This window comes from Cololabis saira, chromosome 16 (assembly GCF_033807715.1).
Source record: "Cololabis saira isolate AMF1-May2022 chromosome 16, fColSai1.1, whole genome shotgun sequence".
NCBI lineage: Eukaryota > Metazoa > Chordata > Actinopteri > Beloniformes > Belonidae > Cololabis > Cololabis saira.
The window spans coordinates 12,888,791-12,911,108 of record NC_084602.1 but is presented as its reverse complement, the minus strand read 5'-3'; the positions used below and the strand labels follow the sequence as shown (position 1 = coordinate 12,911,108).

At 40.3% G+C, this 22,318-nt stretch overlaps 1 protein-coding gene across 1 annotated transcript; it reads right to left on the bottom strand.

Annotated features, from left to right (window-relative positions):
- Window positions 1–1,330: 1,330 nt before the first annotated feature.
- On the bottom strand, window positions 1,331–21,140 carry lclat1 (lysocardiolipin acyltransferase 1). Its single transcript, XM_061744209.1, has 6 exons — window positions 21,012–21,140; window positions 8,974–9,141; window positions 7,313–7,511; window positions 6,597–6,743; window positions 5,330–5,446; window positions 1,331–3,587 (listed from the first exon to the last, which is right to left on the bottom strand). The coding sequence occupies exons 2-6, from the start codon at window positions 9,139–9,141 to the stop codon at window positions 3,076–3,078; spliced, it is 1,143 nt and encodes a 380-aa protein (XP_061600193.1). The 5' UTR covers window positions 21,012–21,140; the 3' UTR covers window positions 1,331–3,075.
- Window positions 21,141–22,318: the final 1,178 nt, after the last annotated feature.

Genomic DNA, 22,318 nt, shown 5'->3' with positions numbered 1-22,318 from the left:
ATTCACCGTCCTCAGCCAGCTATTTTAGTTGATACTCCCCTTTTGTCTTTTTTGGATTTGACAGGAGGTCAGCAACACCAGCCCCCTGCCGATGATGCAGAATAAAGAAGTAAACTTCTCTCTTCCAGCTCTCTCCTCACATGCACAAAGGAGTGACATCATTCTGTCACCAGGAGAAAATAGCATGCTTTCCATTGACATCATTCTACATCCCGTTGCCAGGAGACAGGGGAGTCAACATGAGTTACTATGGTGACTGCGCTTCACCTTCAAAGCTCCTGACCTTTGGTTGTCTATGGTTGGTGTGTGTGCAAAACAGATGAGGTGAACCATGGCCTTGGTGTTGTGTAATATGAGCATTCAAGGTCCTGTTGCAATGTAGCTTTTGTTACAGCACAGTCTGAATTAAAAGAGCCGCTGAGACAATGCACACTTTTAGCCTGTGGATGGCAAAAAAAAAAAAAAAAAGTCATCATGGGAACATCATGTACTTTTATGGAAAATGTGCTAAATAAAAGGGGGAAAGAAAAAAAAAACAATGCTCCAAAATCTTATTTTCACTTAGATCCAGAAGTATTTGGATAATGACAGTTTTTATGGTTTTGCCTTTACACACCACTACAACGGTAAAGCGTAGACCTAAACCTTTAAGAGTTTTCCCAAAAATATATTTACCATTTAGGAACTAAAACCATTTTAAGTAAAAACGCTGGGATTGTTGACTGAAAAGTTTGCCAGCTGTGGTCCATTCCCTTGTTGCTTTGACACAAATGAAGCGGATAAAAGGTCTGGAGTTGACGTTAGGTATTATATAGCAAATAAATGTCAATAATTGAAAAACATAGCCCCCCATGTTCTGGAATCAGCTTACTTTAGCAGAAAAAACAGAATGATGGGAGATGGCCCATCTCATAATTCAACAGGTGACAAACATGGCAGAGGCAGCGTCATGGTACGGTGCTGTATAGCTGCCTATGGAGGGGACAGAATTGGCCAGGTACATTCTTAGGTGTAGAGAGCCAAATCAGCTGCCTGATCTCAACCCATTAAAACATGCTAAAATGGGTTGAGATTAGTTGCTTTGCTTAAAATGGCTGTAACTTCCTAAAAAGTAAATCAGATGTTCGTGAAACCTCAAGTAAAAGCTGAACATCTGGTTTTATTTGATGTATATTGTGGTGGTGAATAGAGGCAAAAAGCTAAATTTGTCATTGTCAAAATACTTCTGGACCGAACTGTCAATTAGAGCATTTTAGAGACTGATTCTAAAACATTCACCAGGTCAAGGTACTGACGGCATTTTCTATGTTCCCCATGAAACCACGAAAAACAAAGAGTGGAGGCTTATATATGGTGATATAGATTTATTTGGATATATATACGTCTTCCTTCAGGAGACTGACTTGTAAAAGTATACATTGTTTACCTGAGGATAATTATTCTGAAGAGGTCAAGCATCAGCAGTTAACTCAAAACAAAACAAGTGAAGGACTAACACTTGGCGACTGTGGCGGTTCAGCAATTTACATCGTTTAAAGAACCAGATGTCCATGTTTGGTAAACTACTACACGCTCATAGTAAAACTGCTTCACAGTGATTGGAATCAATCCTTTTACACAAACTACAGGAGCTCTAGTGTTGCATACATATACAATGAACCTGTGTGGTGATTTATGACGGATTTGAATCAGGAAATAAGGCTTACGTAAAGCTACATTGCACTGCACAGTGTCGGAGGAACTGCTGCATTCTGACCAAGATGCAGCTGATCCTTTGTTACAGAAATCATTTAGACTAAGATGGTTAAGAACATTGGCAAGAGGATTCAGTGGCTAAAAATACAGCTTATGCTCTGCTCCAAACCTGTTTAAAATTCTCTCTCCCTTTTATATTTTTGGCACCATTGGAATATATATTTCTCAGCTGCCACTCGCATATTTTAGCGGGCGCATTAATGCCCGTCCTCCGGAGAGGGACATGGGCAGAGATGGGCATTACTGGGCTTTTTGGGATTAGCTCGACTTCTGGGCCAGTTTTCCACTCCAAGTCTGGCCCTCTGTCACATTGCGCAGTGAGGGGTGATGTTGTCCCTCCCTCTCACAAAGCTTGTACAGCTTTTCACATGTTCAGTCTGTTAATTTGCTCTCATCATAAAAGGATTGCTTGAGTGATGCCACGATCAGCTTTGCTAGTGGTATGTGGACGTATCCTTTCCTGACAAGATACCCTACGTTAAGCTGGGTAAACATCACATCTGCTCATTCCCCGGGGCTTTTTTTTGTACATAATTAGTAATGAAAGCAAAAGACCACTTCCTAGGGTCAAATGAGAAAAATCAAACAAACGAAAATAAAAACACACTGATTATACCCAGTAAAGGTAAACAATGATACACATGCTGTATATACTGTACCTGGATATTCCTTGATAATTGTCTTGGAATTACAAATGGCCTTTTTTTTCCTTTTTAAAACAAAACAGTGCTAACAGAAATTGATTGAACAAAATAGTCCCACCAGTCCTATCCTGACAGTGCTCGTATGAATATTGGTGGGAGTCAAGTCATCATATGTACAGATGCTCTGTACTATGGCTCTGCTCCATTTAGGATGTACACAACGAAAGACAACATAGCACAGGATAAAAACAGCACAACAATAAGGATTGTTTTGTGACACCTGTCCACACTAAGGGTTTGAACAACCAACGGTAAACATGAACAACATATGAAATGTACTCACAGCAAGCTAAACAACTGATTGTGCAAGGACAGATATATTCAAAAGCACAAAAGGAACATCACTTAAAATGAATTCCTTGAATCCAGCAAGGATAAAGTACTTCACATTCCATTATTTTCGTCTCAGAAAGGTAAAGCTCTTAGCAGAGGCTATGCAAACCACCAGGAGCCACACTTCCTTCTGTCTTTCTAAAGCATGGGACCTCACATTCCTTAAAGATCCCCACAGCCCCCTGGACTGAACAGACCAACACAAGTGATTGAGATCTACCTCAGGTAACTTGCTGGTTATGAGTGGAAAGGTGTCATTTCCATTCAGAATTTCCTTTAATCTTTAATTTACCTTTTTCTTCTCACTAATGTCAGCCCCCCTGGACTTCCAGTATTGATGGCAAGCCAACTCCAGTAGTTCTAGCCCTCCGAACAGCTTCTGCTGGCCCACATAGACCCCGACCACGACTACGGTGTAGAGCCTGAAGGGAGCCCACAGCCACAGGCCGGTGAAACACAGGGCGATGAAGCTGCTCCAGTACAGCAGAGAGGCGGCTTTGATCAGAGCCACCCGCAGCTCCGACTTACAAGGTGGCACTTGGGCAACCCCGTCCCTGTCGAAGGCTCGGGGCTGGCTGGAGTAGAAGTCCCGCAGACGGACCTCCTTCTCAGCCCAACGCTCTCGACACCAAGACTCCAGTTCGGACGACGAGCTGGGAAGCGAGGACACCGGATAACGGTGGACGTGGAAGTGGATTTCACGTGGAAAATGGCCCAGGATCAGGTGACGTTCTGTCTGAGGGATGTTCTTGGGGTACGCCACGGTAATATCATGGACGGCATCCAGGTTGTCTCCTGAAGAAAGTAAAACAGTTTTAAATAATCAAAAAGGAGCATACTGGCTCATAGGCCTGTGTTGAAAAAAAATCGATTTCCCAATTCTAAATCGATTCTCATATTAATTCCTAAAAATCGATTCATATGTCTAAAGATCGATTTTTTTTAATTTTTTTTTTTTTTTTTTATTTATTTATGTTTTTTTTTTTTCATCATTACATTACAACTTTTGGTTATTTTTTTGTTTATCCCCAAAAAAGGAATATTTTGTTGGACACGAGAATAACTGGTGCCATGTTTTTGCCTTTAAATATGTTTTAAAGGTATGAAAACATTAAAGTGTTAGGTTATAATTGCATAAATTGTATATATTTCATTACTTTATATACTGTCTTGGGGTTACATTTGCAAAAAATGATAAAAACCAAATGCTCAAAAATTAAAAACCAAAATAGGCCGAAAATGGAACAAATAAAAACAGAATGTGGGAAAAAATAAAACCGATTTCATCCGTCTCTGTTTCCTCCCTGGATCTGTTTGGTAATTCTGACCCACATGATGTTTCTGAAAGCAGTTCTATCAGCATTCTGGGAGCTGATTGGTCCTTACAGCATCATTAGCTGCAATACTTGCACGTTTAATCTCAATATAATACTAGTAGTAATATTTTGCATAACTACAGTCATATAATTCATGCAAAAGCTCAAAAAACAGTTTTAATAACACTAACCCAAATCAATATCGGAATCGAATCAAATCTTGATAATCGATTCTGAATCTTAAGAATCGGAATCAAATCGATTCTTGACATTTGAATCGATCCCCAGCCATACTGGCTCATGCAGTTATTTGGAAAAACAAAAAGAAAACGCATATTTAATTTGTTTTTAGAATCATTGTAAAACACTCAACATTTATTACCTGCATGAAACACATTGCATAATAACTACACTTTTTCCTCATCTTCACGTGACACTTCAGCTCTGTTAAGCACCGTTCAAAGTCCCAGGTCATAAGCCTCGTTAGAAGACGCCACTTATTACCCAGGGACTTGATTTAAATCTACCGGGAGCTCAATCCCATCGTCACTGATCTGGAATGCGCTTCGCATCAGTCAGGGAGAGCTAAATGAAATATCAGAAATACAGGATGACACCTGCCAGCGCCTGCTCCTGGAAAGCTTAGCTCAAGCGTGATAAAAGCGGAGCTGAGACGGGCACAGCAGACCTGGAAAAAGACTATGTGCACATGATGCTGGCCAGCAATGCAGAGAGAGAGAGAGTAGGAGAATTAGTCGATGATATCATATTGATTCACGACACCTGTTTGGAGATTTAGTGCCACGCTCAGCATCCAGGGAGAATGAGGGTTAGAAAGCAGGGCCAGAGGTGGTATTTAAAACCTCTGGAGGAGCGCCAGAATTAGCTCATACGGAAACACGAGAGGCACAGGGGAGCTGTAGTCCCGGCAGTAAGGTGAAGCACAGGTCTAGGACGTTAAACAGGTATGATCCCTCTCCTACCAACGCCGGTGGAATAACAGCAGTCATCACAGTTACGTGTCATTTTCCGTTGGTTTTGCTGAGGCTATATTTCCACGCTGATAACAGGCTTTGTGTCGAGCCTATTTTCATTTGGACAAACAATATTAATCATCGCAAATGTTCTGTGTCTGCTGACGTTCTGCTGACTAATTGTAAGTGGACTGCTATCCTGTTGAATGCATTTATTTCAGCAGGCGATGATGTGCATCACCCTGACCTTTTCGGAGTTTCTCCACGATGAAGGTGAATCCAGTAGTACGGGGATGAAGCACATACTCAAACTTTGGCAGGTTGTTTTGAACAGCGAATACATCACTCTTCGCTCTTGTATTATCTGCAGGAGATGCACAAAATAAACCTCAGAAAAACTGCGCCAAGTTTGAAGTAAAAGCTATTATACATGCATGTGTTTGTTATACTGACATCAATATTTAACTGAGCATTTATAATTATCTTAAAATTACATTGCAATTTAAAACAAAGCCTACAGTATTAATGGGCTCTAGACAAGTACTTATACCAAAAAAAAAAAAAAAACTTGGCTTACAACAGTACAAAAATACATTTTAGAGCATGATAACAAATGAAGTAGTTACAAAGACATAACATTTGTAACTGGATATGGCTGCACAGGAGAGACAAATGTTTCATAACCAAACATTCCTGAGGAATCTGTCGACAGAGCAAGTATATTATCGTGACACAATCGTGAAGTTATGCAACAAGCAACTAATTCAGACAGATATTTAACCAAGTACAAAAAAACAGAGACAAAAGCACGATGGACAGACACGTCTAGAACAGGCCTCGGCTCTGAAACCAAGCTGAAACTTGTCACCGTCGTACAACCTTTCACTCAGTTCACGAGTTCATTAAGCCTCACATGGAGTCATGGAAATTTTTAAGCTGGGCAGCCTGAACGTGATCTTCTAGATCATCACGTAAGCCTCTAGAATAAAGCATTAGCGCAGTAATAAACAACAACTTCCGCCCTGAGCGGCAGAACATATGGATACATACCTTGGCTTCATGTGTCGAATTAAGTCTTTAGGTTTTAAGAGGCTTAAGAGCAAATGTGTGTGGACATTCAAGGATACAGAAACAACAGGTCAGTTACAATGCAGCTGTACTGGACATCATTAAATCTTGATCTGTCAAGAAATGTTAAGCTTTCCGAAGAAGAGCTACCCAGGCATTTCACAGGTTAAGTGTTGACTGAAAGAGCTTGAGGACATTGGGTTTCACTGGTGTTTAGACTGAGAGATCATAGCATTCTTGACTATGTGAGGTGTATGTCAGGGGATTAAAAAAAAAAGACTTTCCACTTTTAAATTATGTTTGTATAATTGAGTCCAGGAGGCAGTAAAGCCAAATTGAGCTCTGGAAAATAATTGGTGGGCAACAAGAATTCAGACAACTGAAATACTTGAAAATTGTCCCAAAAATAAATCAAAGAATGGAGAATGGCATTCTTTCCTCCTCACCAGTGAGATCTGTGCCCTCGGGGAACAGGAGCAGCTGCAGAGGCTCCCTGATGTCACAAAAGTAGTCCAGCATGTTTTCCAAATGCTTCTTGTCCACTTCCCAGCGACGTTTGATGAAGACAAAGCAGGCCACCTGCATCGCCCAACCTGCACAGTGCACATAATGTACATGTAATGACATGTATTACTTCTGATTCCTTCAAGTAGACCACCTGTAATTCTCAGGAGAGAAAAAAAACCAAACCTGACAGTCAGACTTCCTGTCTATCAATCAGTGCAATAAATCTCTTATTTATTTATATATATATATATATATATATATATATATATATATCTCACCTTGTACATATGCCTTACCATTTTACTATATCCTTGTACTTAACTTATTTCTATGTATTGTTTTGTTCATGACTTAATTTTTAAAGCCTTTAGTTTTTTCTGACCGAGAGCACCACTGGAATTTCGTAATGTTCCTGTAAGATAATGACAATTAAAATTCTTAAATCTTGTCATACTGCATGGTTTGTTAAATTAATGCATCTGCAAATCCAGCTCCTCAAATCAGTGCATCTACATTTTTTTTTTAAGATTCTTTGTTACTAATAAATTGTTGTGCAACAGTAGTTTTGAGGTGAGATTATATTAGGTGTAAGTGTGCTGGCATGCGTTTGTGAAAATGAGTAGGAAAGGGGCAAGGGTACCCACTGCATACACACCGAAGCCAGGCACAGCCTTGAGCGCAGCCTTGAGACAGATCTTTTCCAGACGAAGGTAGCTGTACCTGAGCAGACAACACCAAAGGAACATCCAGTCCAGACGGGTGCGGTGGTTCATGATGATCACACTTCGCTCTCCCGGTACAAAACCATCACCTGTGATCACCACTTTCACTCCAAATACCAGCTCCAGCAAAGACTGCCGGGGTGACGGGGACAGAGAGAGAAAAATTAGGATGTGAGGGAAGAAAGAAAGAAATGAGACAGATTCAGAGAAATAGGGAGGTGGGTAATCAAGAAGATACAGGAATAATGGTTAAAAAAGAAGGTAGAGGGAGAGAGGTGGCACTGGGAAGGGAAAAGATGCATTGAAGAGTAGTGTTGCCCGATCACGGCATTTTCAAAACATCCGTATCGGCCAAAAAAGTATCGGGACATACCTAGTTATTAATGTTTTTAATATATATTAAATCGTTTTATATATTGTTGCATTTAACGTCACTTCCGGCCGGCGTCACTTCCGGCCGGTAAGCAAAACTAACATGGTTTACGTGTTTGAATTGTGAAATTTTATATATGTTCATGTTGCATTAAGCTGCTGCTATTCATTTCATGCCATTCAGAATGTTGCACTAAGGTTAAGCCAAAAAGTATTTTAATTTTCTTGTGTTTGTGAGTTTGAATGGATGTCATTCAACTACCTCTTTTGAAGTTAAATTAATTTATTTTTGTCATTGCACTATTCTGCACTTTTTGTTTTGGTTTACAATTTCATGTTTTTACATTTTGTATGGGCTCAAATTAAAGCCATAAATATTTTGTATTTGTAAATAAACTTTGTACTTGTAGAAATATTTTGTGCGTGTGCAAAAAAAATATTTGTACTTGCAAAAAATATTTGTACTGTAAATTAGTTTACAGCGCAGTCTTGCCACATCCAATATGGCAGCGACGTCAGTAGGCGATGCAATGTGCTGATTGGCTCTCCAGAAATGCTTTGAAACCCGTGCCAAAGATTTCTGATTGGCTCTTATTATTGGCACGTCAAAACACTGCCATAATTCGTAGTTGTAAAAAAAGTTTGTAGCTTTGTATAGCCAATGTTGCACACAGACGAATTCATTCCACAGCTACAAATATTTTTTGCACACGCACAAAATATTTCTACAAGTACAAATATTTTTTGCAAGTACAAATATTTTTTGCACACGCACAAAATATTTCTACAAGTACAAAGTTTATTTACAGATACAAATATTTATGGCTTTAATTTGAGCCCATAATTTTGTGGCACCAGTGCTGATAAGCTTTGTGTAAATATATGTCCATGTTGTTCTCCAATGGACAATAAAAGAAACTTGGGATAATTTAGTTTTAGTCCTCTTTTTTTCTTTTTTTTTTTTAAATTAATTGCCAAAATGTATCTGATCGGGAAAAAGAATCGGAAATGTATCGGGAGCCAAAAAAAGTAATCGGATCGGGAAAAATCGGGATCGGCAGATACTCAAACTCAAGTGATCGGGATTGGATCGGGAGCTAAAAATGAACGAAGAAAAGGTAACACATTGATATGAAACAAACCTATCACAAACACCTGCACTTAAGAACATCTGGTGCACACAGACGTAGGCCAAGTAAAGGCCGAGCAGCAGTGTACGCACCACGGGCAGGGTGAGCCAGGTCGCAACGATTCGATCCGTGAACCAGCGGTACCAAGCGGGGGACAACAGCATCAGTGGCAGAACTGGAGCCAGCATGGAGGTACTTCCAAAGAAACTACCCAAGAACAAGGTCACAACAAAGTAGAGGCCTCGCACCGACACAGCCATCTGTGAGAGAGAGGAAAAAATAAACACATTCAAAATTAGAATTAGAACTTATAAAAGCCGAAAAAAAAAGGTATGTTTCCCTGCTTCCACACACGCTGATACAAATGACTGTGTCGTTAACAGAGTTGTGCAGACCTTGATGACAAGCTGATGACGACCATTAATTGTAAAGTCGTAGCAGGGAAACTTCTAAAACATGCTGGATAGGGGCTGTCAAAGACCAAGACTGCCCACCCCTGCTCCAAACTGAGATAATTATAAGTTTCTGATACATCTAAAAAAAAGGCTGGTTAGTCCAAATGTTTGACTGGTATGAGGAATATATGTTTCACTGTTACACAGCTGGAAAAGGACATCATCTGCAATATGGAAAAACATACATGTTGACATTGTCATTGATAACAAAGACCGATGTTCTTTTGTGTCCAACATATTTTCCCAAAAACAGTGGAAAATCCAGGGCAGGCATTCCAAGCATGGTATGTAAATAGGGGAATGTTTTGGAGCCTATGTGATAACCGTGAGAGCCTACTCACTACAGAAAGTGAGACTGAAGCTTTCAAATGACCAATTGAATGCTTAGGACAGCATTAAGAGTCAATTTCCCTTAACATTATACACCACAAGTGTTTGTGCTATCAAATTCAGCTCTGAAGTTTTAACAGTTTCCCATGTAACTACAAACTAAGCAAAAAAAACGGTCTTGTAATGTTTACAATTAGTCTACCAGTTGTAGGCAATTTACAAGGAGTCATTTTGAAAAAGTGCACATTTAGTAACCCTAGATAGCTCATCAAAAACCTTCACAATTAAAATCTTTTTAACTTTACTTTAAGTGGACCATACCAGTGGTTTGGTTACCCCAATAAAAGGGTGCTAATAACCAGTATGGTACACTCATTTTAGCTTGGCCCGCAACCATGACATGTCTGATGATGGAAACAAAGTATTACATACTGCACTTTCATGTACCGTTTGGTGGAAAACAGCTAAAAGTAAAGAGTTGTGGCAGGTAGGCCTGATCAGAAAAAGTCTGCACCATGTTTTGATAAAAGGACCATACTTTCCTCTACAAAGCAATCAAACAAAACCAGCTTCCAGTAAGTTACTTAAAATGGTACATCTTTTATAATGGGCAAGAGGCTGTAAAATATGAAAAGCATCACTGAGAGATAGTAAAACTCATATCTTACTTTCAGTAACCAGCTAATAAGTCTCCAGAGACGAAGGTTTATTAAAGGTGTATTTTTCATTCATGCTTCTGAAGTGATGCAATAGTGAGTTACATCTCCCTGCAGGTGTTTTCCTCTCCTAAATCAACGTCACACCTCTCCACCTAAATTGCTGTTATGATTGTACATACGCTTGTTTCAAACATACTCATCATCCTGCCCTCGACGACACCCTGAGCAGGGCCATGACGCAGCGATTGTCATGGCTGCAGCCACAGTGGCTCAAGGTACAATTAAGTAATGCAAAAGTGTTTGTGCACATGTTTATGCCGGTTTTGAGGGTTAAAGGGTTACTGGTTTTAACAATGGAAATTGTGATGCATAAGAGGTGGAAATAACAGACTCCCTGACTATAACTACCACAATTAGGGCTATAACCTCACACACGCAAAATAAAAACACACCCTTGGGTGTCTTCTGGAGGACTTAAGTGAGATTATCCATATGGTAACATTAAGCATGACACACCTGGGGTGGAAATTATGAAATTTTAAAGTGTTTAATAAACATGTGTGTCTTCTGCTCAATATGGACACAAAGAATGTAAAACACTATCCTTTTATCATTCCAAGGATAAAAAAAAAACATTTCTAAGTTTTGTTTTAATTCCATTCATTTTGTTGACTTAATATGTATTTGGTGGCCCACAGAACTAACCTCAAAAGCACCCCCTCAAAAGCAATACCACACACAAGTCAAAGCACACTCCTCACAGTCCAAGTCTGAATTCTCTGGCAGTCATTTGGCATTCTTAACTTTAAGCTGAGACCAGACATCCCAACGGAGCAAAAGCAGAGCAAGGAGGTCAAGTATGTTTCGGCTAAACAATGAACTTAAGTGGTGTGTGTGTGTGTGTGTGTCTGTTTGTGTAAGACAGAGGGGAAAAAGACAGAAATAGTGGAATTTAATAGGTGATGGTTAAGACTTCATTAGGAAAGCTGAAGAGAGTCCTCTTCAGCTATGTGAAATAAGCATTGAACTAGGGCTGTGCGATTAATCGATTTTAAATCTAAATCTGATTTATTAAATCAAGACGATGTTAAAAAAAGGAAAATCAATTTTCCTTTTTTGCAGCTGGCTGCATTACAGACAGAGCTCGTCTAGTCATCTTTGTTTGGTCAAGAAAATTGTAAATGTTGTCACTTTACTAAACTCAAGGAGGATTTACAGTATCTTTCAATTGCACTTCATTCCCAATAGGGAAATTTGTTTGCTATTTTTCTTTAAAAATAAAGATAAAATATTTGAAACAATTTATTCCATTGTCTTTTGTAGTTTTACCAAAAAAATCGAAAATCAGGTTTTCAGAGAAAAAAAAAAAATCGGGATTTTATTTTTGTCCAAAATCGCCCAGCCCTACATTGAACAAGTCCTTCCTAAATGTAATCTTAGAAACTGATTGATCTCCCAACTTGGATACAAGTTGTCAATATTTACCAAGTTTGAAAATTGTACCATCTTTTTAACAAATGCATACTGACGAGCTTTAGGTGTCACCAACCCTGGTCCTCGAGAGCACCTATCCAGCATGTTGTAGATGTTTCCCTGCATTGACACACCTGATTCTAATTAATGGTCATCATCAGCTGTCATCAAGGTTTGTACATCTCTGTTGATGACACAGCTCCTTGTATCACAGTGTGCTAAAAGCAGGGCAAGATCTAAAACATGCTGGATAGGTGCTCTCAAGGACCAGGGTTGGGGAGACCCTGCTCTAAGTGCCACAAAGGAACCTTTGCCCTTTTTAGCTCTGAGCTCTGGGTGTGGAGGTTAAGTCAATTATTTGACAACATTTGATATTTACTATTGTTTGGATCCAGTCACTCTCCTGTTATTCCTCCTTCACTTCTCAAATTATTATTTCCTTTGGTTCATAAAGTCCTCGTAAAGGCTGCAAGATTTTTACCATCATGCGAGATCAGTGCATCTCACACTTTGCAACTTGCAGCGATGTCAAAAATGGTACGTGCAGATCATACGGTCACCACTTGAATCACAGGCTACAATCGATGTACAGTAGAACAGCATCATTTACATTTGCTGATAGAAAAGCACTTAGCAAAACAAGAAAATCAACCCCGCTGAAGTTGTCGTTTTTATGCGACTGCCGCCAAGTTGTATAAATTAGCCATTTTTCATTGGGATTTCTCACATTGTCTGAAAATTGTCAACCTAACTTTGAGAGAACCAGGGTTGAACTAATCATACTGTAAGATGCAGGACGGCTGATTTGGAGCTGAAACCCTAAGCAGGGTTTTAGCCAGGATTTTGGAATAGCATGTCCAAATTCATCCATATTGATAATTCATCAATTATAATAAATAACAAATATAAACCACAAACATCTTGCAACTTGAAACTGAATTATGTAATAGGATTTTTAACTGCACGTGCCAATACTAAAAAATATAAAATAATCCCGTGTTAAACAGCACCTTCTGTCCGATAAAAACCCTCTAATCACTTCTAAGGGTCCTCGAGGGCCGGTGTCCTACAGGTTTTAGATGTTTCCCTGCTTCATTGCACCATGATACAAGTGACTGTGTCGTTAACAGAATTGTGCAGACCTTGATGACAAGCTCATGACAATGATTAATTAGAATCAGATGTGTTAAAGCAGTGAAACATCTAAGACATGCAGGACACCGGCCATCGAGGACCAGGATTGCCCACCTCTGAACTACACAATATCATTTAATAGGTGGAGGTTAATTATCATATAAAGCTGTGTGAAAAGTATACAGCACATTTCGACATCCAAGCTTTAGACTTGTTAAAGCAAAAGCACACAGTACATTTACATGCAGCCGTTCAATCGGATTTCTGATCGTATAAGACATCATTCAGACTTTTAAACTGCATGTAAACACCTCAATCCGATCTACTTCAGACCTATATCGGACATTTAATAATCGGATAGCAACACCGAGATAATTCGTTCAGAGTCTGAATTTTAACACCATGTATACGGAGACATCGGATATTGCAGTCTGCGCATGCTCAAGAATTTCCTCTGGGGCATTCACCCGGAAGTGAAAGGAGACGGCACGTGTTAAATAGTTGTTTAAACACCAACATGAAGATCGCGAAAGAGATGGCAGAAGCTTCATCAGGACACCGGAGCAGATCAAAATAAAGTGGAAAAATATACGGAAGGCGTACATTGACGCCAAACAAAACAACCGTCAACTGGAAGTGGCTCTTTGTTGAAATGGTTACAATGGTTACAGCGCCACATAGCGTCACGGAGTCAGCCATGCTTAGGGTTGGGCATCGGTTGGATTTTAACGATTCCAATTCTCAATTTCGATTCCTGTTCTAAACGATTCTCGATTACGATTCTTTGAGGTGCAGGTCAACAGGTCACAAATATTTCACAAGATAATTTTTTTTCATTTGAAAACGCCTTTACACAGGCCATTTTTATTTATTCACACTGCCAGATGACTTGATACAGTTTAATTTGGTTGCTGTACTGTAACTAGGGTATTCAAATACAAGGAGGGGCCCTAACTAACTGCTGAATTGCTGAAACACACAAGTTGGTAGCAGTCTAAAAACAAAGAGCTGCAGCCCAGGTGGAAAATAAAATAAAACAAACCCTGGAGCATTGACAATGTCATGTGACAGTTCAAAAACAATTCTTGTTCAGGAAGATTATCATGTCTGCCTTCTCAGGCAGCAAGCGAGAGCGCTCCGCACAGAGTAGTGGCTTTATTCAAGCGACGCACGCCGGGCGGATCAATAATACAAAACTAACGGAGCGCGGCAGGCGGAGTAATAAAAAATAAACGGAGCACGGCGGGCGGAGTAATACAAAATAAATAAAGACATTTGGGAACCGAATAAAATAATTGAAATGCAAACATCTTCTTAACGGTTCCGGAACCGGACGTAAGGAACCGGTCCCTATTTGGAACCGGTTCTCGGTGCCCAACCCTAGCCATGCTCTGGCCATTTATCCGATTCTCTGAACAGCATGTAAACTCAGACAAGTGATTCGGTCTTCTAGATGTCTTTATCTGATACGATCAGAAATCTGATTTCTTTGCTGCATGTAAAACGTACTGAAAGGTGTGTTAGGATCTGGTCCAGCTGTTGTAGATTCTGCTTGTCTGCTTTCGTGGTGTACAGATACACTTAGGACAGAGTATTCTTTCATGGCAGTACCTTTCTTGCAGTGAGAAAGTCAAAAGGGTTGAGGTTACTGATTATTAACTAAATACTTGGGGAGCAGGTGCATACAGCACACTGCTGTCCGGATCTTATCTACCAAGTTATTCAGCTGTTTGTGGACTGACCACAGTCCAGTGGTCACCAACTCTGCTCCTCAAGATCTACTGTCCTGCATGTTTGGGATGTTTCCCAGCCTCAGCACGCCTGATTCTGATTAACGGTCCTCATGAGCTTGTTATGAAGGTCTGGACAGTTGTGTTGTTGACACGGGTCCTTGTATCACGGTGTGTTGAAGCAGGGTGGCATCTAAAACATGCAGGACAGTAGATGTCGAGGACCAGGGTTGAAGACCACTGGACTAAACCACGAGGAAAACTTGACTTTAGGGCTGAAATGATTCCTCGAATAATTCGAGTAATTCGATTACAAAAAATGATCGAGGAATTTTCTCTGCCTCGAGGAATCGTTTAATTTCTTTTTTTTTTCCCTTTAATTTCACCAGCTCAAAGCAGGGTATTTCGCCCGGACTACATTTAATGCGACACAACGCGCTGCCGCCGCGCACGTAAAAGATAGAAGAAAGAGGCGGCGGATTTTTTTGGTTTTAGAAACATGCTCAGGCAGTCTGCAATGGCCCAGACGGGAGACACATGTAGCTCAGTGCTTAACTTTTATTTTTAATCCACTCTATATTCGTCCGTTATCCTATATGTTCCCCGCCAAAATTATTGTTCCGCGTTAAATCGACACAGAGCCTACGCTGTAGGCTACGCCGTAGGCTACGCCAGAGACGTTCTATAAACCGAGACAGCCCACTAAGGTTCGAGTTTCTGTATCTGTGTCACGTGACTGCCACGCCCCTTTAGGAGACCGGAAGTAGGTCCTGAGTCTATTGAGTCCTATGGGAAAAGTGAACGTGAGCACAGATTATTACCAATTCCTTCGCCCCATAGGGTTCTTTGAGGAACAGCTTTTATATTTGGTCAACTGTTCTCTTCAGACGGGTGTCTTCCCCACCGCCTTTAAAACGGCGGTGGTGAAGCCCCTTCTGAAGAAGAGTGGGTTGGACCCCAATGTTTTAAATAACTACCGGCCTGTATCCAACTTACCGTTTTTAAGTAAAATTTTAGAAAAACTTGTTTTTAATCAAGTGAATGAATTTTTAAACTCAACACACATTTTAGAGGCTCATCAGTCCGGTTTTAGGATGAACCACAGTACAGAGACAGCACTTTTAAAGATTTTAAATGACATCAGGTGCAATTTAGATAACCAAAAACTCACAGTCTTGGTTCTGCTGGATCTAACCGCCGCCTTCGATACAGTAGACCATCACATTTTATTAAACAGACTGAAGCACCTGGTCGGCCTCTCTGGTACTGTTCTTAAATGGTTCACGTCCTACCTCACTGATCGTAGTTTCTTCGTAAGTATGGATACATGTTCCTCAGGAATCTATAAGATAAGGTGTGGGGTTCCCCAAGGGTCAATTTTAGGTCCAACTCTTTTTAATCTGTACATGCTGCCCCTTGGGGACGTCATCAGGAGACACGGCATCAGCTTCCACAGCTATGCTGACGATACGCAACTGTACATCGCCGTGTCTCCTGATGACACAGGGCCAATTGATGCCCTTTTTAACTGTATTTTAGACATCAAGTCATGGATGGCAGCAAACTTCCTACAGCTCAACCAGGGCAAAACAGAGATTTTACTCATCGGTCCTGAAGGCCAGAGAGAGAAACTTTTACCAAAGTTACAGGATTTTAAACCCTCAAAATCAGTTAAAAATCTGGGCGTGATTTTTGACTCTGAGCTCACTTTTATTCCACATATTAAAAACATAACAAAGATCGGTTTTTACCATCTTAAGAACATAGCCAGAGTCCGCCCGTTTCTCTCTCAGGCCAGCACGGAGGTGCTAATGCATGCTTTTATCTCATGTCGTTTAGATTATTGTAACGCCCTGCTCTCTGGTCTTCCCAAAAAGAACATGTACAATCTACAATTACTACAGAACTCAGCCGCACGCGTGCTGACGAGGACCAGAGGGCGGGAGCACATTACACCTGTTTTAAAATCGCTGCATTGGCTCCCTGTGCGCTTCAGGGTTGATTTTAAGGTTCTTTTACTAGTTTTTAAGTGTCTTAATGGTCTTGGGCCTTCTTATTTGTCTGCACTACTTTTACCCTATCAACCCTCACGGACCCTGAGGTCCTCCGGTGCTGGCCTTTTAACCATACCAAAAGTTAGAACTAGGACACACGGGGAGGCGGCATTCAGTTTTTATGGTCCCCGATTGTGGAACAGCCTCCCGGAGAACCTCAGGGCCGCAGAGACTGTTGATGTTTTTAAAAAGAGGCTCAAGACTCATCTCTTTAATCAGGCTTTTAACTGACTCATTTAACTCTTTTACATTTTTTATGCTCACCCTTATTTTTATTGGATCTTACTACTCTGTTTTATAGTTAGTTTATCCTTTTTTATTATCATAATTTATTCTCATTGTTTTATCTTAATGTTTTATCTAAATATTTTAGTCGTTATTTATGGTCTATTTTATACATTTTACTGTCTTAGTCCTTTAGTTTTTAATGTCTTGCTTTTTAGACATACTTTTAGGATTTTACGTTATGTTATACTTTTTAAACTCTATTAGTGTATTTTATCCTGTTTTCTTGTAGCTTTTATCTCCAGTGTTTCCTCATGGGGAGCCTCCATGCTGGGAGTGACTCTGGCCTGCAGGGGGTCGTCCTGGGGATGGTTCTGGCCTGGATGGTTATGGAGCTCTGCACCACGGCTTCACCGCTGTAGTGTGGACTTCTCTGTCCGTCCGGGCCGGGATGGTCTCTGTGGGCCCCCCCCCCCTTCTAGCTGCGGGCTATGAGACCTCCTGGCGTGGACGGCTCCCTGTTACCGTTTCGTCACCTGGATCCTCTGTGCCTAGCCATGTCTGCACCATGTGTCTGCGTGTGTCTATCTGTGTGTGTGCGGGGAGGGGGAGGGGGGGGGGGCACTAATACATTTTATGTTTATGTTTTATGAAAAGCACTTTGTGTTACATTTTTTTTGTATGAAAGGTGCTTTAAAAATAAAGTTTGATTTGATTTGATTTGATAGTAACCTAAGTAAATATGGGACGCATTTTTCAAAAGCCACAAACCTTCTGAACATTCTGACACCAAAATGGCAATTTTCAGACCGACAGATTAGGAAAAAATTAACTTTGTTTGAGACCTGTCTCTGTCTGAGCAACACACTCTCGCGAGATTTGGCTCTCATCGTTTTCCCATCGGATAAAATGAAGTTTAAAACTAAAATAAAACTTGCTTCTTTGCTTAATAATACTGTTATTTTTATTATTTAAGTCTTTTTGGAAGAAAGTTGTACTGTATCTAGTGTTGTATGTTCCTAAACGATGTGGGGAGAGGGGAGGCCACGCCCACTTAGGAGACCGGAAGTGTATAGACGAATCCGGCGACCGGTTTGTGTGCGCCGCCATCTTGCGGCGGCGCCATTGCTGCGGTGGCAGGTGTCAATCTGCCACCGCAGCGCTGTTATTGTAACCTGACGCTACAGCATCATTATGGCTGGATTGATGATGTTAGACAGTGGCCTTCCATAAATAATGAAGGTATCTTAAATTAATGCTGATGTTAATTTATAAATAATGATTTGTTTGAGCGATAAGCAGGAAAGAATAGAGGAATAGGGAGATAAGGGAGTGTATGATTAAACACTGTAATATAGCTCTCTCCACCTCCTCTCCTGACGAGGCACGTCTGCACAATTAAATATTACCTGTTTATGTTTTGTTTAATTTTAGGTATCCAAGAATATTTTATTGATCGCCTGGCGTCCGATGACGAAAAAAAACGCAATTACAGGTCTCTAATTGAAGGGCAGAACTATCTCAGCTCCGGAGGATACATAATACATACATACATAACCCCAATCTGCAGATAAAACTAGTTTGTTGAGGAAAAAATATTAACTCTATTTGTAGCTGCAGAAGAAAAAAATAATCTCACGAGGAAAAGAAAAATATTGCTCACGCCTCTTCAGCATAAAAAAAAAAGAAAAGAGAAGTAAGAGTAATAAAAAAGATGTACTGTATGTTGTACTATTATACTAATTTATTGAAACACATGGCGAGTCAAACATTTACCAAAGCAGCTGCCAAACACTAAACAAGGTAGTAAGACGTGGGTTGTGCAGAACTGCGGCAGTAAATCCTCATCAGAGCTCCACTCTTTAGTAGTGATGATTTCATATGGATCCAAACCGTTAATAATCATTATTTTCTCCATATACTGCTCCCTGGCTTCCTTGTTTAAGGTATCCAGGTAAATTCCAGTTCCTTTCCAGCAGTTTAACATCTTTTTTTGCGTTCCGTCTGTTCACTTGGTGAAACAGAAAAGTAGTTTTTAAAGTCCATCCCTTCTTCATTCACTATCAAAACAAATGCACGTGACCGGGACAGGAGTGTTCCGATGATACAAATACATTAAGAGAGCCTGGCAGGGAGCGGAGTAATAGATCCATACGTATATATGTCTATGGGCTGGAGCGGAGGAGCGGAGCCGCCACCGCAGTAATGGCGGCCCGCTCGACTTCCGGGTTTCGCCGGATTCGTCTATACCATTTCAAACCATTGCCAGTAACGGCAGAGACGTTCTATAACCGAGACAGCCCACTACGGTTGTGTTTCTTGTATCTCTGTCACGTGACTGCCACGCCCCTTTAGGAGACCGGAAGTAGGTCCTGAGTCTATTGAGTCCTATGGGAAAAGTGAACGTGAGCACAGATTATTACCAATTCCTTCGCCCCATAGTAACCTAAGTAAATATGGGACCCATTTTTCAAAAGCCACAAACCTTCTGAACATTCTGACACCAAAATGGAAATTTTCAGACCGGCAGATTAGGAGAAAATGTACTTTGTTTGAGACCTGTCTCTGTCTGAGCAACACACTCTCGCGAGATTTGGCTCTCATCGTTTTCCCAACGGATAAAATGAAGTTTAAAACTAAAATAAAACTTGCTTCTTTGCTTAATAATACTGTTATTTTTATTATTTAAGTATTTTTGGAAGAAAGTTGTACTGTATCTAGTGTTGTATGTTCCAAAACGATGTGGGGAGGGGGCGGCCACGCCCACTTAGGAGACCGGAAGTGTATACCGTTTCAAACCACTGCCAGTAACGGCAATGCGCTATCTTGTGTATAGAAGATCATTGGTAACGGCAATGCGCTATCTTGTGTATAGAAGATCTTTGGCTACGCCGTAGGCTCTGCGTTGTTGTAACGTGGAACCATAAATCAGCCTTCACCCGGTACATACATAGGTTCCTCTAAACCTCTGTTCCCGCTACAGTTTTAACTAAAAGAAAATGTGCTCCAATACAGCAGGTCTCATAATTTTATTTTGAACACTGCCAGAACTCTAACTTAAAACTTAACTAGAACTTAAAATGTGCTTGACACAAATGAAAGTTCAATTGAAAAATGTGGGAAAAACACCTAATCTTTTAAGTGATGTGTGTTATCAGGTGTAATGGCATTTTTAGGTTAGAAATAAGATCATTTCTTGGTAAGATCCTTAGTTATTTGAGTGAAGGCAGTGAATTTGGTCAACTGGTGTAAGTTCAGGGTTTTTAAATGCACAGCCATGAACCTACTGTATTATTTAATTTAGTCTTAGTAATGTCAATTAACATCTAACATCTTATGTATATTTATAATTGCTCTTTAACTAAACAAAAATATGTTTTATCCGATTACTCGATTAATCGATGGGATTTTCAGTAGAATACTCGATTACTAAAATATTCCATAGCTGCAGCCCTATTTGACTTATACATTGTTGTGCTATAAAATCAGGAGCAGTGAGTGGGTCATGGGTTATTTCTCGTGTTGCAGCTTTCCCCCCGTCCCTGGGTGGGGCAATTAAAGCATTAGCCTTAAGTAACTTCAGGAGATTAGACAGCAGTAAACATTGGGTCTTGACATGTCCCCTCTTTGGCTCATAGGATCGTCATAAAATACCAGATCGTTGACTACTGAGTCATAAAGTTGACGGAAAGAGACAGTTTTGGGAGAAACATAAGAGCAGAGGGGCTGTGTGATGGGGATGATAACATATTTACCTTATGGGAGCAACGACTTCAGAGTAAAGGCTGATTTATGGTTCCGCGTTACACCGACGCAGAGCCTACGCTGTAGGTTCTGCGTCGGTGTAACGCGGAACCATAAATCAGGCTTAAGCAGACATATCGTGAAACGTGAAAGCATTAGTCATATAGCCCCGTCTTAGGTTTCACTTTTGATTAAACTTGGAAAACATGTTGTGTTTGAACAGAAAGGTGAGTATAAATGACACGCTAGCTCTCGTTAGCCTGAAGCCGTCACAACATGTGGTCAAACAAAGTCCGCAACATGTAGGCGAATAAAAGCATACGCACCTCGTACAGCTTGTTTTCAAAGGTGATTCGGATGTGCTAGTCGGAAATAGTCCTGTCCCTCGGTTGCGACATAGCAGCACCCGGCTAGCAGCAGCAGCAGCCCGCCATAGACATATGTATCCGCCCCATCGAGCTGCTGCTGCGATACGTTAACGACGCCGCCATATTGGATGAGGCAAGACTGCGCTGTAAACTAATACAAGTAAATGGGCTTACTTTCATAAAGCGCTTTTATACAAAGAAATTTACGTTTTACGTCTCATTTATTCATTCACACACGCACTAATATACTTGGGAAACAGTTAGGCACCAAATATAATATATTTAATTTTCTCCAATGGCAAAAATAAGAACTTTATTGATCCCACATAGGAGTTATTCATGTTATATCAGCTATAGAGAACAAGGTAGTGCCGAAAAACAATATATATCCCCCCTCACAAAAAAAAAATAAAAATAAAAAAACATTTTCTCATCAACAAAAAATATTTTACATAAACATATTTAAAAATGTTCAAGTAACAAAATAACATATTTGAACCATTTTCACATTTGTGCAGTTATTTTATTGTCTGAAAAATGGTTCAAATGTTATTTTATTGTCTGAAAAATGGTTCAAATATGTTATTTTGTTATTTGAAAATTTGTTTTATTATATTATATATTATAATATAATAATAATATATTATATGTGGTGCCTAACTGTTTCCCAAGTATATTGGTGCGTGTGTGAATGAATAAATGAGACGTAAAACGTAAATTTCTTTGTAGAAACGCGCTTTATGAAAATAAGTCAATTTACTTGTATTAGTTTACAGCCATGGGTTTACAGCGCAGTCTTGCCACATCCAATATGGCGGCGACGTTGACGTATCGCAGCAGCGGACAAAACCAGTCCGCTAGCAGCAGCAGACACGGGGAGCAGTTTTCACTTCAGACCTGCATCATATCAACTTTGTTGTTCACGACGACGTCAGCTGGCACGAAAGACGAGTTTAATATAACTTGCAACTGGCAGCTGCACCCAGAGTTGCAACAACGACCTCTCAACTTGTTCCCTTCCGCCTGTCCTTCCGCGGAGCCGTCGACAGGGGGCGCTGTTCGTGCAGCAAAACTCCTCACAGCGAAGCATACAGTTGCGCCTACATAGGGGGCTGCTTTGCAGGTTTTGTTTTAAATGTTAATAGTAAGATAATTTACTGCATTTTAAGTTGGAGTGAAAATATGAAATTGTGAAATATAATTAACAAATGGAAATGGAAAAAAAAAGACTTGCAAAGACAATTAATGAGGGCTATTAGGGTTAG

What these genes read in the sequence shown, in the direction of transcription:
- lclat1 (XM_061744209.1), bottom strand. Translation starts at nt 9,141, where the DNA reads ATGGCTGTGTCGGTGCGAGGCCTCTACTTTGTTGTGACCTTGTTCTTG. An exon ending in CCTGGCTCACCCTGCCCGTG is followed by an intron (nt 7,512 to 8,973) that starts GTGCGTACACTG and finishes TCACCCCGGCAG; the next exon opens with TCTTTGCTGGAGCTGGTATT. An exon ending in CAAGGCTGTGCCTGGCTTCG is followed by an intron (nt 6,744 to 7,312) that starts GTGTGTATGCAG and finishes TGCACTGTGCAG; the next exon opens with GTTGGGCGATGCAGGTGGCC.